Source organism: Pongo pygmaeus, chromosome 12, assembly GCF_028885625.2.
Source record: "Pongo pygmaeus isolate AG05252 chromosome 12, NHGRI_mPonPyg2-v2.0_pri, whole genome shotgun sequence".
NCBI lineage: Eukaryota > Metazoa > Chordata > Mammalia > Primates > Hominidae > Pongo > Pongo pygmaeus.
The window spans coordinates 41,624,378-41,640,191 of NC_072385.2; the positions used below are offsets into that span (position 1 = coordinate 41,624,378).

Sequence of the window (15,814 nt, forward strand, 5' to 3'; positions counted from 1 at the left end):
TATTCTGTTAGGTATGGACATCGACCCTTAGGTTAGGTTTCAGTCTTATTCTACCTACCTTAAATGTAAGATCTCCAACTTGCTGAGCAGTAAAATCTCCAACAGCGATGTATTCTTCACTGGTTGACTGTTTGTGAGATTCATTTTCCTCTTTCTCTTCCTCTTCCTCCTCTGCATCTTCTTCCTCCTCACCACTGTCTTCACTATCTTCACTTTCACTTTCTTCCTCTTCTTCAGTAGGTGCCCCAACTCTACAAAAAGTGTTTCTGAGTAGGACTACTTGAAATAATATACAAGAACAGACCAGCTATGAGTGTAACTTCTATATATACATGAATATCCCATATTTGGAGCTGGCAAATAAAAGAAATAAGGGAAAATACAATTAACAGTTTCTACCATCTAGCTAAGATGGTGGGCCTGGAGAGACTGAGATGGAGACGGAGTTGAGTCATGTATGTGAGATGGCAGAGCATCACTGGACTTGAGGCCAGGAGACTCTGAATTCAAGTCTTGGATTCATCCATTCAGAAAATGCTGTTGAAGCATTATTATGAAGTACTTAGAGCATAGGCTCTGCTAAATTTAAATTCTGGCTCTATTCCCTCTTTGCTGGGTGACCTTGAGTAGGCTTCTTTTAAGCTCTTCATTTCTCATTGGTAAAGTGGAGATAATAATAGAACCTGCCTTCTAAGACTGTCATGAGGATTAAGATGAGTTACTACTTGCAAAGCATTTACAACAGAGCTTGCCCATAGCAAGCTTTCCATAAAAGTCAGTTATGATGATGATACTGATGCTGTAGGTCAAGTTCCGGGTCAGAGAGATACACAGTGGACACAAAGGTAAACCAGACATGATTCCCCATCCTCAAGGAGCTTGCAATGACACAGTCTAGAAAATGGAGAATTATAAAATAGTGCAATAGGTACTAGAGTAGAGGTATACACAGGATACTAAGAAATCAATCACACAAGAGGGACACCTAACCCAGGTTGCAGGAATGGGAATCAGAAAAGGCTATAATTAGGTCTTGAGAGATGATATGGAATTCATCAGGTAAAATGGGAGTAGAAAGGAAGGGCAGGGAGAGGAGAAAGGAGATTTGAGATTAGGAAATATCAAGTAGCTCATGAATGGTAGGGCAAGGCTTGAGGAAAATGAGTGAGAGTTGAGGCTGAAAAGAGGTATGCAGCATGTAGCCCAGGTGAGCTTTACCTTTAAAGTCATCCCTAAAAATGAGTAGGGGAAGGACATGATATGATTCCCACTTTAGAAAGGAGACAAAGGTATAATGTGGGGAACAGATTAGAAGAAGGGCTAAAGCTGAGGGTGGCTGTTGAAAGTGAGAAGTGACAACACTATGAACTAAGAAAACAGCATAGGGATGAAGAGAAAGGAGGTGAATCCGAGGGTAAGGAAGAGAGAAATGCCAAAGTAACGTTAGCTTGGGCACGTCACTAAATCCTTCTGACTTTTATTTATTCATTCAACATTCAGCAAAGTTTAAATTTTGGGGGGCACCTACTGTGTGACAGACACTATGTGCTTGGGCTATAACAATGAACAAAACCAAGATATTTGCCCTCCTAAAGCTTACATGAGAGAAGCTTATGTTTAAAATGGGAAAACAATACTTAGACTAATGCAAATGAACATCATTAACCATAAAACTAGTCAAATATAAGATTTTCTCTGGAATAAAAGGAATATTAGCTGAACTTTGTTTAAAATAATGGTAGGACACTCTTATACCACAATGATCTAAAACATAAACAGGGATGTAACAACCATTTTTATACTACAAGACTAAAAAATCCATAAAATGTCATATTGATTTTCAATGTGTCTCTTTCCTTCTTTAGGAGATATTTTGCACATATTTTATATGGGTCAATTATTCTAAAATGTTGCCGAAAATAATGTGAACTTGATACGGTTTTTCCCCTTCATTAATGTAGTGAATTTCAGTGATTGATTTTTTAATGTTAAGCCAACCTCACATTCTGGAACAAATTCCACTTGGTCATGATGTATTACCCCTTTGAAATGCCTCTAGATTTTACTTGTTAATATTTTATACTGAGTTTGTGCATGTGTTCATGAGGGCCTTGCAATTTTCTTCTAGTGTTCTTGTCAGGTTTTGATATCAGTGTTACTGAAAGCTTATAAAATGATTTGAAAGTGTTTCTTCTTTGTCTGTTCTCTGGAATGATTTTGTAATATTGGCACTATTTCTTTCTTAAATGTTTACAATAAATTCACCAGTAAAGCCATCTGAGAGTTTAATCTGTGGAAAGGCTTTTAATTACAGATTCAACTTCTTTAGTAGATATTTTAGTAGAACTTTTAAGATTTTCTATTCATCTTGTGTCAATTTTAGTACATTTTCTTTTTAAAGAAACTAATTTTACCTAAATTTCAAACTTATTCACATAAGTTGTTCATAGTCTTTTCATAGTATCTTTTTAATGCTTGTAGAATCTGTATTGATTTGTTTTTTTCTCTCTCTCTTTTCTTGATCAGTAATGCCAGCAGTTTATCCATTTAATTAATTTTCCAAAAACCAGTTTGGCTTTGTTGATATTGCCTCCTGTATGTCTGTTTATTGTTCACTGTTTTCTGCTTTTATTTTTATTATTTCCTTCCTGCTCTCCTTGGGTTTGTTGTCCTTTTTCTGGCCCCTAAAGTTGGATGTTTTAGTAACTGATTTTCAACTTTTTTTCAAACTATACATTTAAAGATATAAATTTCTGGCCAGGTGTGGCGGCTCACACCTGTAATCCCAGAACTTTGGGAGGCTGAGGTGGGAGGATTGCATGAGCCCATGAGTTCAAGACCAGCCTGAGAAATATAGTGAGACCCTGCCTCTACAAAAAATTTAAAAAATTAGCCAAGCGCGGTGGCACACACCTGTAGTCTCAGCTACTCGGGGAGGTGGAGGTGGAGAGGATCACTAGAGCCTGGGAGGTGGACGTTGCAGTGAGCCGAGATTGCACCACTATACTCCAGTCTGGGTAATGGAGACCCTGTCTCCAAAACAAACAAACAAAAGATAGAAATTTTCCCTTTAAGCACTACACTGGTTGCAACCCAGTCATTTTATTATCATTCCAAATATTTTCTAATTGCCACTGTTATATTTTCTTTGACTCACGGTTTATATAGAAGTGTGTGACAATTTGCAAACATGTAGTAATTTCTTTTCTTTTTCTTTTTCTTTTTTTTTTTTTTTTTTTTTTGTGAGACGGTGTCTCATTCTGTCACCATGCTGGAGTGCAGTGGTACGATCTTGGCTCACTGCAATCTCCACCTCCCAGGTTCAAGCGATTCTCCTGCCTCCGACTCCCGAGTAGCTGGGACTACAGGCGTGCGCCACCATGCCCAGCTCATTTTTGTATTTTTAGTAGAGATGGGGTTTCACCATGTTGGCCAGATGGTCTCTATCTCTTGACCTCGTGATTCGCCCGCATCAGCACAGGCGTGAGCCAGCACACCTGGCCACATGCAGTGATTTCTAATTATTTTTCTGTCATTGGGTTTTAATGTCATTCCAAGTCGTCAAAGAAAATATATATATATTCTACATAATTTCAAACTTTTGAAATTTGGTGACAATTACTTTATGGTCCAATATGGTTCATTTTGGTTAATGCTACAGATGCACTGAAAATAATATGTATTTACATAATACATACTTGGGTGCTGTGTTCTACACATATATAGTCATGTGCTGCACAACAATGTTTCAGTCAACAATGGGCCACATATACAATGATGGTCTCATACATATAATACCATATTTTTACTGTACATTTCCTATTTTTGGATATGTTTAGATACACAAATACTTACACCATTGTGTTACAATTGCGTACAGTGTTCAGCACAGTAATATGCTGTACAGGTTTGTAGCCTAGGAGCAACAGGCTATACTATAACTATATAACCCAAGTGTATGGTAACCTACACCTTCTAGGTTTGTGCAAGTACATTCTATGATGTTTGTACAATGATGAAATCACTTAATGACTCATTTCTCAGAACATATCCCTATCACTAAGAAAGGCTTGACTATACATGTAATTAGATCAAGGTGGTTAAGGATTGTGAATTATCTAGCTCTGCTTTAGTTCTGGCAACTTTTGCTTTATACATTTGAACCCATGTTATTAAATGCATACTCATTTAGGAAGATTTTTTTCCTACTGAATCAACCCTTTCTTTTATCATTATGAAATGTCCTTTCTTAAATAGTAAATTAGTTTTAGCCTTAAACATCTGATATTATTGTAACCATATCACCTTTGTTTTGGTTATAGAACAAATAATATCTTTGTTGTAGAACATGGAATACCTTTTTCCAGTTCTTTACTTTCACTTTCTCTATAACTGCATACTAAAGTGTATCTCTTCTAAATAGTATATATTTGGGTTAAAAAAATTCAATCTGACAATCTTTGTTGCAATTGGAGTGTTACTCCATTTACGTTTAATGTAACTATCCAAATAGCTGCATTGAAACCACATTACTATTTGGTTTCCATTTGTCTCATCTGTTTATTTCTCCTTTCTTGCCTTTTTGGGGTTAATCAAATCACGTTTAGTATTCCATTTTATTGTGTTGTTTTTACAAGCTACACTTCTTTGTATTATTTTGTTAGTCATTGTTTTAGGTATTACAATATGCATCCCTAACTTACCATAGTCTAATTTAAATATCACATTTCACCAAAGATAAAATAACTTCAAGATAAATAATTCCATTTACCTGCCAGCCTTTGTGCTATGCTGTGCTATTGTCACATTTTCCTTCTACATATAGTCAGTTCTTGTAACATGCAGATTCTGTATTTATGAATTCATTGGCTCACTAAACTTTATTTGTAACCTCTTAATTAATACTCACAGTGCTTTTGTGGTCATTTGTGGACATACACAAAGCAGCAAAAAATTTGAGTTGTCTGGCATACACATTCCCAACTGAAGTTGAACACGGTGATACCTGCCTTTTTTTTTCAGCTCTCATACAGGAAAGTGTCCCTTTTTTGCAGTCTATTTAGTGCCACAGTTTTTGCATTTTTGTGCTTTTTTGGTGATTTTGTTGTTTAAAATGGCTCCCAAACATAGCGCTGAAGAGCCATGTGGTATTCCTAAGCACAAGAAGGCTATAATGTACCTCTGGAGAAAATAGGTGTGTTAGATAAGACTTGTTCATGCATGAGTGATAGTGCTGTTGGTGTGAATTCAGTGTTAATGAATCAATAAAATATATGAAATAAGGTGTCTTTAAACAGTAACACAAGGTTGTATGTTACTCAGTTGACAAAAACATTGTGACCAGAGGCTCACAGGAGTCTTAAGTCTGTATTTCCCCAGGAGCAATGGCTTAGCATTTACTAATCGAGTGTTCCTGGCAACTTTATAGAACATAACTACTGCAAATAATGAGAATCAATTGGATATTATAAATCCCCAAATATATCTTTTGCTTTACATAATCGAGTGTCTTTTAAAGGCATATAGAAAAGAAAAAAATAGGCTTTTATATGTACCCACGTACCCATCTTCTGCAATCCTTTTTGAAGATCCAAATTTCATTGTGGGATCATTGTCTGCTAGCCTGAAGAACTTCCTTTAACATTTCTTATACTGCAGATCAGTTGACAAATTTTCTCAGCTTTTGTTTGCCTGAAAATGTCTTTATTTCACTTTACTTTGTTATACTTTTGCTGGATACAGAATTCTGAGTTGATGGTTTCTTCTTTCAATGTTTTCAAGATGTTACTGTTACTGCATTGTCTTCTGACCTGTATTTTTTCTCATAAGATGTCAACTGTAATTCTGTCATTTGTCTCTACATGTTTCCTTTTTTCCCTTGGCAGCTTTTAAGATTTCCTATTTATCTTTGGTTTTCGGTAGTTTGATGTACCTGTGTGTGGGTTTCTTTATATTGATTCTGTTTGGGGTTCCCTGAGATTCTTGGATCAGTGGATTGATATCTCTCTCAGATCATAATTTTTAAATGTTTTTAGTCACTATCTCTTTAAATATTTCTTGTGCTTCATTCTCTCTCTTATTCTGAGACTTCAATTACAAATCTGTTATAACTTTTAACAGTGTCCCACCTCTCTCTTACATTCTGTTTTGTTCTTTGCATTTTTTTATTTTTGTGTATCAATTTGAAAAACTTTTAAGCTGTTTTTGGGTTCACTGATCCCTTCTTCTGTTGTCTCCAATCTTCCATTAAACCACTCAGCAATTTTATTTCACATATTGTATTTTTTTAGTTCCAGAATTTTCATTTTGGTCTTTATTAGTTCCCATTTCTCTGCTTAAGATTTCGCTCTATTCATCTTATCAATCTTTTCCTATAAATTATTTAACATATTAAAAATTGTTGTTTTATGGTTATTTGCTAATTCTCACATCTCTGAGCTACTGATTATTTATTCTCTTGATTTTAATACATTTCCCAGATTTTTGAGTCTATACATTGAATCAGATTTTGGAAGTTCTCAGTCATTACTTTATCAAATATTATATTTTTTAGTTATAGAATGTTCATTTGATTTTTCTATATTTGAATTAAATACACCCATTTCCCATTTCATTCATCTTTTCTTCTATTTTCTTTACCATATTAATCATTTTATTTAGAAGTCCTTGTCAGCTAACTCTATATCTAGATCATATCTGGGTCTGTTTTTAGTGACCATCTTGTCACTTATTGATCATGTATTTTCCCCTGCTTTTTTGCATTTCTGATTTTTTTTATACTGGTTGCTGTGATGGACACATTACACGACACACTTACAGACTGTGGATTATGTTTTATTCCTCTAAGAAATTTTAAATTATTTTAATGTTACACAGTTAAATTATCTTGTTCCTGATAAGGTCTGCTTTTATGTTCTTTTAGAGAAGAACTACTTCAGCTTTGTCTTTATTCCTAGATCGTGGTTGTTACTCTCAGGGTGTTTTCTTTACTCCTAGGGCCTGGGCCTTCTGTGTCGTCTACTAAATGCCTGAAACATTTCCCAAGTCTCTCTACTAGAACTAGGTACAAACTCCAGTGTTTTTCCAGGACTATATGATTTCCAGAATCCATTAAGCTCTCAGTCTCCCAGCAGGTACTTTCTGCCAGGCCTTGCAGGCATCATGCCCTATACAGCCCAGGAGACCTTTCAGATTGCTGGAGTTGTTTCTCTGCAGCTCCCTTCTCTGTATGGCACCTTGCTCCACAACTCTCAGTGAACTGGGCAGCTCCAAAGTGTGATCTCTGTCTCCTCAGTCGAGTAAGACTACTATTCCCTGCTTGGAATCTACCTTCCTCCACCACAGCTCATAAATTATTCCCAGGGAAAAGGTCTAGGTGAATGTAGGATTCGCTTCATGTGTCTCCCTATATCAAGAATATCAATCCTGCTTGGTAGATGCTCAATGGCTTCAAACAGATGCTTTGTATATTTTGTCCAGACTTTATAGTCATTTATGGTGGGAAGGTAAGTCCAATACCAACTACTCTGCCATTCTCAGTACTAAGAATCGGTGGAAATTCTAGATCCTTGCATCTACCACCTTCAACATTTTTTCCCAGGATACAGTATAAAGGTTGGAGAACAACACTGAAATAGTCTGAATAACTATTTTTTTCTTTTGCTTCCCACAAATTGGGTTTGTTCCTACAGGTTGGGTATCCATAATCAGAAAATCCAAAATCTGAAATACTCCTAAATCTGAAACTTTTGGAGCATCAAAATAACACTCAAAGGAAATGCTCATTGGAGTCTTTCAAAATGTAGATTTCCAGATTAGGGATGCTCAACCAGTAAGTACAATGCAAGTATTCCAAAATCCAAAACAATCCAAAACTGAAGATACTTCTGATCCCAAGCATTTCAGATAAGGAATACTCAACTTGTATATGTAAGTCTTCTTTACAACTTTCAGAAGCTATTATTAACATACACTCTGGCAGAAAAACAATGCATGTCCCTGCTTCAATTTTTTTTTTTTTTTAATAGAGACAGTGTCTCACTCCGTTGCCCAGGCTGGAGTACACTGAGGTGATTATAGCTCACTGCAGCCTGGAACTTCTGGGCTCAAGCAATCCTCCTTGCCTCAGCCTCCCAAGTAGCTGGGACTATAGGTACGTGCCACCAAGCCTGACTAATTTGGGTTTTTTTTATAGAGATGGGGTCCACTATATTGCCCAGGCTGGTCTTGAACTCCTGGCCTCAAGTGATCCTCCTGCCTAAGCCTTCCAAAATGCTGGGATTATAGGTATGAGCCACCACACTCAGTCTTTGCTTCAAATTTTTAAAGAACGTTTATGAAAGGAAGAACAATGCAAGTAGACATTCCAAATCATTTCCCTTTTACACATCAACATTGACATTAAATATATCATCTTTATTTTCTAACATTTGTTCATTTAGCTTTTCAGATCTCTGTTTTGTTTCAACTAAATTATAAATTGCCTGAGGGCAGAGACTATGACTTATACTTCTTTGCATCTCTCATGGGATCTAACACCTTCTATTATACACAATAAATAAATGTTGACTGATTCTATTGTTAGTGTCATTTGTTTATATCTATACTGCTATATGTCTTTGAGTTAAACATTAAAGCTATTGGTGATATATCTTTAAAAAAGAAAAAAGAAAGGTAGAAAGGAAGCATACTCAGTTATATTTTCTCTGCTTATTGTCACAGCAAGGCCCTGCAGTTGTTGGGTAAGCTTGTCCAAAAGAGTATGCTCCTCTTCTTTTCTCTGATTGTAGTTTGCAACAGGTGCAGATTCATCCGCCTATGAGAGAATATAGGACTATTTCACTAAAAAATTAATTTCAGTTTCCTAATTTCAAAAGAACAACAAAAAATTCCAATAAGTGCTATATAACAAAGTAAATATCAGTGTGACGTTACACCTATCTTAGGGAAATAAATTAGATTTAAAAGAAACAGGTGATTGTGTTGGAATGCAAACCAAATGAAAAAATAAAATTATACCACTTGTTTTAGGTTTTTGTTTTATTTTCTTGCTAAGTATTACAGACCTTCCATAGTCAGTAAGAGATATGTTCTGACAGAAGATCAGCTTTAAGGTCTATAAGACAGGCACCAATCCCAAGTTCTGTCACTTATTGACAGAAGAGGCATGGCTGCTTCACCACTGAGAGCTTCAATTTCCTCACCTGTGAAACAGGAATAATTAGGTTTTCAAACAGTCTAAGTTGAAAAGTTTTGTGTCACTGGAGAAATTTGGATGAGCTCTTCAGTGACCACATATCTCAGATGCAGTAAAGGGGAGTAATATACAGCTGGAGAGCTGACTTTCAGGTGCCTTCCACTTTAAAGACTCCATGAGTCTCTGGGCCTGGACATCTAGCTGTAGCCAAGGTTCATGTGAAAAAAAAAAAAATCCTGAAGGGATTGTCAAGGTTAAATTCCTGTTCCTCCTGTTTCTGCAGAGACATTGATATCAGAGCTGCCATTTGATACAAGAAGCTTCTTTACCACTTACCCTCAGGGCCAGATTACGCATTATTTCCCCACAAAGAAATTAAAATAAAAATAATTCTAAACTGTAAAACAACTCACAAAATGCAAAAATAAAAATAGCTCCTTCCAGGATTGTCTGAATCCTTAATAGCAGGTGAGTTCATCAAAGCTGAACATGTTTCGGTAGTTGGAGCCCTGGATTTTGCTTTGCTCCCAAGCACAGACTTAGCAAGCCTGTTCAGCAAGCCAGCACTGGCTGCAGTTAGACTATATCACTAATGTAAACCCAGGAACTTACCAACTTGAATTAACTTCCACTTAATAAAAATACTTGTATAGGAAGAGATGTTTTAATAATGTGATTAACCTCAATACTTACTTTGCTTAATTTTTGAAGAGCATTTTTATTTTCATCTATTGCCTGCTTTAACTGGATACATCTAAATTAAGAAAAAAAAGAAAATATATTGATTTTTCTATTGTCAGAACCAGAAAGCTATTTTATAAAATCATTCAGTCATTGAGCAGGCAAGGCAATTAGCCACTGTATGAACAATGCTAAAAAACTGACATATAAATGCTTTTCCACCTATTAGCTCAGATGATCCTCATAGCCAAGCTGTAAAACACATAGACACGATAACCAAGCCTCAGAAACCTTCAGTGTCTCTGGGCATCAGTTTCCTCTCTCCAAAATAACGAAGAACGCTGGAATTTAAAATGCTTCTCCAGCTCTACAACTCCATAAACCTAGGAACTAGCCTCAGAGACAAAACTGATAATAGTACCTAAAGTTTATCGTGTGCCAACCATGTTAAGCAGTTTACAAGCATTACCTCATTTAAGCCTCATAACAACCTTCACTCCACTTAAAGAAAGAGAAGTTCTAAAAAGTGTCCAAGTCCACATAGCTGCTCAATGGTACAGCAACAATATGAAGCAGTTTAGGATTCCACAGTTGGCCTATTCCCACCACAGCACACTCCTGCTTTGAAGCTTGGCTTGTCCAGACAGGTCCAGAGTTTTATTTATTCCATAGATGCCTCAATTCAGCATTAAGTCTTAGATACCCAAATGAGAAGTACAAAAAATGACCAAATATGAGCTACAGCTCATGATGAGACTTTTTTTAATTCAAATGCTTTACCAAACAATAACCTACAAAAGTCACTTTTTTATGCCATTTGAGCCTTTTTTTTTTTTTTTTTTTTTTTTTTTTTTGCTTATAGATGTGAGTGAAATGAAATAAGCAGTGAAAAAGGGAATAAAAACATTGATCCACGATGGCCGATTAGAAGCAGCTGTGATCTGTGGCACTCACTGAGAGGAATGAAGAAGGGCAAGTGAATTCAGCACTTTAAACTGAAATATCCAGGTTCTCACATTGGGACTGACAGGGCAAACAACTTGACCCATGAGAATGTAGAAAAGCCAGGGAACAAGGGGAACAAGAGCCAACCTGGGAGTGGCATGGAGCCAAAGGAACCCCCATCCCCAACCAAGAGAAGCAGTTGGTTTCATGCAACCCTGCCCAGAAAACCATGCTTCTCCCATGGATCTCTGCAACCCACAGATCAGGAGATCTCCTGAGTTCATGACCCCAGGGCCTTGGGTCCAATACACAGAACTGTGTGGTGTCTAGGCAGAGCAGCTGCTCAGGCACATACAGTGACCCAGGAATTTTACATACTTTGGCCCCAGGATCCCCAGCAAGGGGGGATATCCATCTGTATATATTCCTAGAAAGGGAGCTGAATCCAGGGAGCCAAGCAGCATTGTTCCATGGGCCCCACCTCCATGGCCCCCACTTCCATGGCAACTCACAAGTTAAGACCCACTGGCTTGGAATTCCAGCCAGCCAACCAAAGCAGTCTGGAATGTTCCTGAGGCAGTTCCGAGTTACCGGGGCAGGGGTAGCTGCTATCTCTGGGGTTCAGTAGACTTAGCCATTCTAGCCTGCTGGCTTTGGAGAATACAAATGGTCCAGACAAGAAAGAGTCCCCTCCTAATGCATCATATGTGCTCTACCAAAAAGCAGCCAGACTGCTTCTTTAAGTGGGTCTGTAATCCCATTCCACCTGACTGGGTGAGACCTCCCAAAAGGGGTTTCCAGCTACCTCCTACAAACTGCGTTTGGGCTGGCAACAAATCAGTACTCTCCTGGGACAGAGCTTCCAGAGGAAGGAGCTGGCTGCCATATTTGCTGTTTTGCAGCCTTCACTGGTGATACTTCCAGGTATGGGAAAAACTGAGGCAATTAGGGTCTGGAGTACAGCAAACCACAGCAACACTACAGTAGAGTGTCCTGACTGTTAAAAGAAAAACAAACAGAAAACAACAACAACAACAACAATAAAAACCCAATAAAAATCCTATTTAAAGGTCAGCAACCTCAAAGATCAAAGGCAAATAAGCCCACAAAGATGAGAAAGAATCAACACAAAACACTGAAAACTCAAAAAGCCAGAGTGCCTCTTCTGCTCCAAATGACCACAACACCACTCCAGCAGGAGCACAGAAGTGGGATGATGCTGAGATGGCTGAACTTACAGAAGGAGGCTTCAGAAAGTGGGTAATAAAAAACTTTGTTGAGTTAAAGGAGCATGTTGAAACCTACTGCAAAGAAGCTAAGAATAATGATAAACCAATACAGGAGCTGATAGCCAGAACAGCCAATTAAGAGAGGAACATAACTGACCTGATGGAGCTAAAAAACACAAGAACTTTATAATGCAATCACAAGTATCAATAGCAGAATAGACAAGGCAGAGGAAAGAATCTCAGAGCTTGAAGATTATGTTTCTGAATTAAGACAGGCAGACAAGAATAGAGAAAAAAGAATGAAAATGAATGAACAAAACCTTAGAGAAATATGGGATTATGTATAGAGACCAAACCTATGACTGACTGGGGTACCTAAAAAAGACAGGAAAAATGGAACCACGTTGAAAAACATACTTTAGAATATCATACAGAAGAACTCCCCCAACCTAGCAAGACAAGCCAACATTCAAATTCAGGAAATCCAGAGAACCTCAGTAAGGTACTCCATGAGAATATCAACCCCAACACACATAATCATCAGATTCTTCAAGGTCAAAATGAAAAAAAAAAAGTTAAAGGCAGCCAGAGAGAAAGGCCAGGTCACCTACAAAAGGAAGCTCATCAGACTAACAGCACACCTCTCAGTGGAAAGCCAAACCCTACAAGCCAGCAGAGACTGGGGACCAATATTCATCATTCTTAAAGAAAAGAAATTTCCAACCCAGAATTTCATATCCGGCCAAACTAAGCTTCATACGTGAAGGAGAAAAAAGATCCTTTTCAGACCAAGCAAATGCTTAGGGAATTTGTAACCACCAGGCCTGCCTTGCAAGAGCTCCTGAACGAAGGACTAAATATGCAAAGGAGAAATTGATACCACCCACTATAAAAACACACTGAAGTACACAGACCAGTGACACTATGAAGCAACCACATAAACAAATCTGCAAAATAACCAGCTAGCATAATGATGATAGGATCGAATTCACACAAAACAATACTAACCTTAAATGTAAGTAGGTTAAATGCCCCAATTAAAAAGACACAGAATGGCAAGCTGGATAAAGAGCCAAGATCTATCGGTATGCTGTCTTCAAGAGATCCACCTCATTTGCAAAGACACACATAGGTTCAAAATAAATGGATGGAGGAAAATTTACCAAGCAAACGGAAAACAGAAAAAAGCAGGGGTTGTAATTCTAGCTTCTGACAAAACAGACTTTAAACCAATAAAGATAAAAAAAGACAAAGAAGCGCATTACACAATGGTAAAAGTTTCAATTCAACAAGAAGAGCTAACTATCCTAAATATATATGCACCCAAAAAAAGAGTACCCATGTTGGGAAGAGACCCCCAAATCTGGCCATAAACTGGCCCCAAAACTGGCCATAAACAAAATCTCTGCAGCACTGTGACATGTTCATGATGGCCATGATGCCCATGGTGAAGGTTGTGGGTTTACCAGAATGAGGGCAAGGAACACCTGGCCCACCCAGGGCGGAAAACTGCTTAAAGGCGTTCCTGAACCACAAACAACAGCATGAGTGATCTGTGCCTTAAGGACATGTTCCTGTTGCAGATAACTAGCCAGAACCATCCCTTTATTTCAGCCCATCCCTTTATTTCCCGTAAGGAATACTTTCAGTAAATCTATAATCTATAGAAACAATGCTTATCACTGGCTTGCTGTCAATAAATATGTGGGTAAATCTCTGTTCAAGGCTCTCAGCTCTGAAAGCTGTGAGACCCCTGATTTCCCACTCCACACACTATATTTCTGTGTGTGTGTCTTTAATTCCTCTAGCGCCGCTGGGTTAGGGTCTCCATGACCAAGCTGGTCTCAGCAACCCAGATTCATACAGCAAGTTCTTATGATTTTCAAAGTGACTTGGACTCCCATACAATAATAGTGGGAGACTTTAATACCCACTGACAATATTAGGCAGGTCATCCACACAGAAAATTGACAAAGATATTCAGGACCTGAACTCAGCTCTGGATCAAGTGGACCTGATAGATATCTACAGAACTCTCCACCCAAAAACAACAAAATATGCATTCTACTCATCACCACATGGCACTTACTCTAAAATTGATCACATAATCGGAAATAAAATATTCCTCAGCAAATGAAAAAGAACTGAAATTATAACAAACAGACCAAAATGCAATCAAATTAGAACTCAAGATTAAGAAATTCATGAATGGCACTAGCAGCAGACCTGACTGGTAGTTCCTTCCTCAGAAGAGATTCCTCTGCCATGGAGTCCTACGATGTGATCACCAACCAACCTGTCATGATCGACAATGGATCTCGTGTGATTAAAGCTGGTTTTGCTGGCGATCAGATCCCCAAATACTGCTTTCCAAAGTATGTGGGCCTACCCTTGCACATTCGTATCATGGCAGGAGCCCTTGAAGGTGACATCTTCATTGGCTTCAAAGCCAAGGAGCACCAAGGGCTGCTCTCGATCTGCTATCTCATGGAGCATGGCATTGTCAAGGACTGGAATGACATGGAACACATCTGGCAATATGTCTATTCTAAGGACCAGCTGCAGACTTTCTCAGAGGAGCATCTTGCGCTCCTCACTGAGGTGCCTTTAAACCCACAAAGACACCAGGAACGAGCTGCCAACGTTTTCTTCAAGAGCTTCAATGTGCCTGCTATTTTGATCTCCATGTAAGCTGTGCTCAGCCTTTATGCCACAGGCAGGACCACAGGGGTGGTGCTGGATTCTGGGGATGGCATCACCCATGCTGTGCCCATCTATGAGGGTTTTGCCATGCTCACTCCATCATGTGCATTGACATCGCAGGCCAGGACATCTCTCGTTTCCTGCACCTCTACCTGCATAAGGAGGGCTACAATTTCCACTTATCCTCCGAGTTTGAGATTGTCAAGGCCATAAAAGAAAGACCCTCCTACCTATTCATAAACCCCCAGAAGGAAGAGACACTAGAGACAGGGAAGGCTCAGTACTACCTGCCTGATGGCAGCACCATTGAGATTGGTCCTTCCCAATTCCGGGCCCCTGAGCTGTTCTTCAGGCCAGACTTGATCAGGGAGGAGAGTGAAAGCATTCACAAGGTCCTGGTGTTCACCATCCAGAAGTCAGACACAGACCTGCAGCTCATGCTTTTCTCCAACATCGTCCTCTTGGGAGGCTCTACCTTGTTCAAAGGTTTTGGTGACAGGCTACTGAGTGAAGTGAAGATAAGGATATCTGCACCTCAGGAGAGACTGTATTCCACGTGGATTGGGGGCTCTATCCTTGCCTCCCTGGACACCTTTAAGAAGACGTGGGTCTCCAAGAAGGAGTATGAGAAAGACGGTGCCTGATCTATCCACAAGAAAACCTTCTAATGTTGGGATATCATCTTCACCTCTCTCTGAAGTTAACTCCACTTTAAAACTTGCTTTCTTGAGTCGGAGTGTTTGTGAGGAATTGCCTGTGTGTGTGGGTGCATGTGTGGATACAAGTGTGTGAGCACATGCAAGTGCCGTGTGGCCCAGGGACCCCAGGCCCAGAAAGGATGATGAACTAGCCGCGATGGTGACGGCCTGAGGCCTGGGGGTGACCACTAACTGGCTCCTGACAGGGAAGAGCACTGGCAGAGGCTGCACTCCCTCCTCAGGTGGGCCTCTGACTGGCTGCGGGGGACTCCGTTTACTACCACGGGGAGACAGAGGGAGATAAGCCACCCCCTGGGAGACCTTGCTGCTGCCCATCCTAGGCTGGACTGGCCCCACCCTCA

The 15,814-nt window shown here is 39.0% G+C and overlaps 1 protein-coding gene and 1 pseudogene across 8 annotated transcripts in view; one reads left to right on the forward strand and one right to left on the reverse strand.

Moving 5' to 3' along the window:
• Positions 1 to 15,814, reverse strand: part of NPHP1 (nephrocystin 1) — an 84,826-nt gene that overhangs the window by 49,647 nt on the left and 19,365 nt on the right. For 6 of the 8 annotated variants that reach the window (XM_054475655.2, XM_054475653.2, XM_054475654.2 and 3 more), the window contains exons 3-5: positions 9,890 to 9,950; positions 8,691 to 8,815; positions 59 to 251 (exon numbers count right to left, since the gene is read on the reverse strand). In XM_054475655.2, coding sequence (XP_054331630.1) covers positions 59 to 251; positions 8,691 to 8,815; positions 9,890 to 9,950 — 379 coding nt within the window. Of the gene's footprint in view, positions 1 to 58; positions 252 to 8,690; positions 8,816 to 9,889; positions 9,951 to 11,200; positions 11,346 to 15,814 lie in introns of those variants that run through there. The other 2 variants (XM_054475650.2, XM_054475651.2) reach the window with 2 other exon arrangements.
• LOC129030381 (alpha-centractin-like) lies at positions 14,317 to 15,422 on the forward strand (annotated as a pseudogene).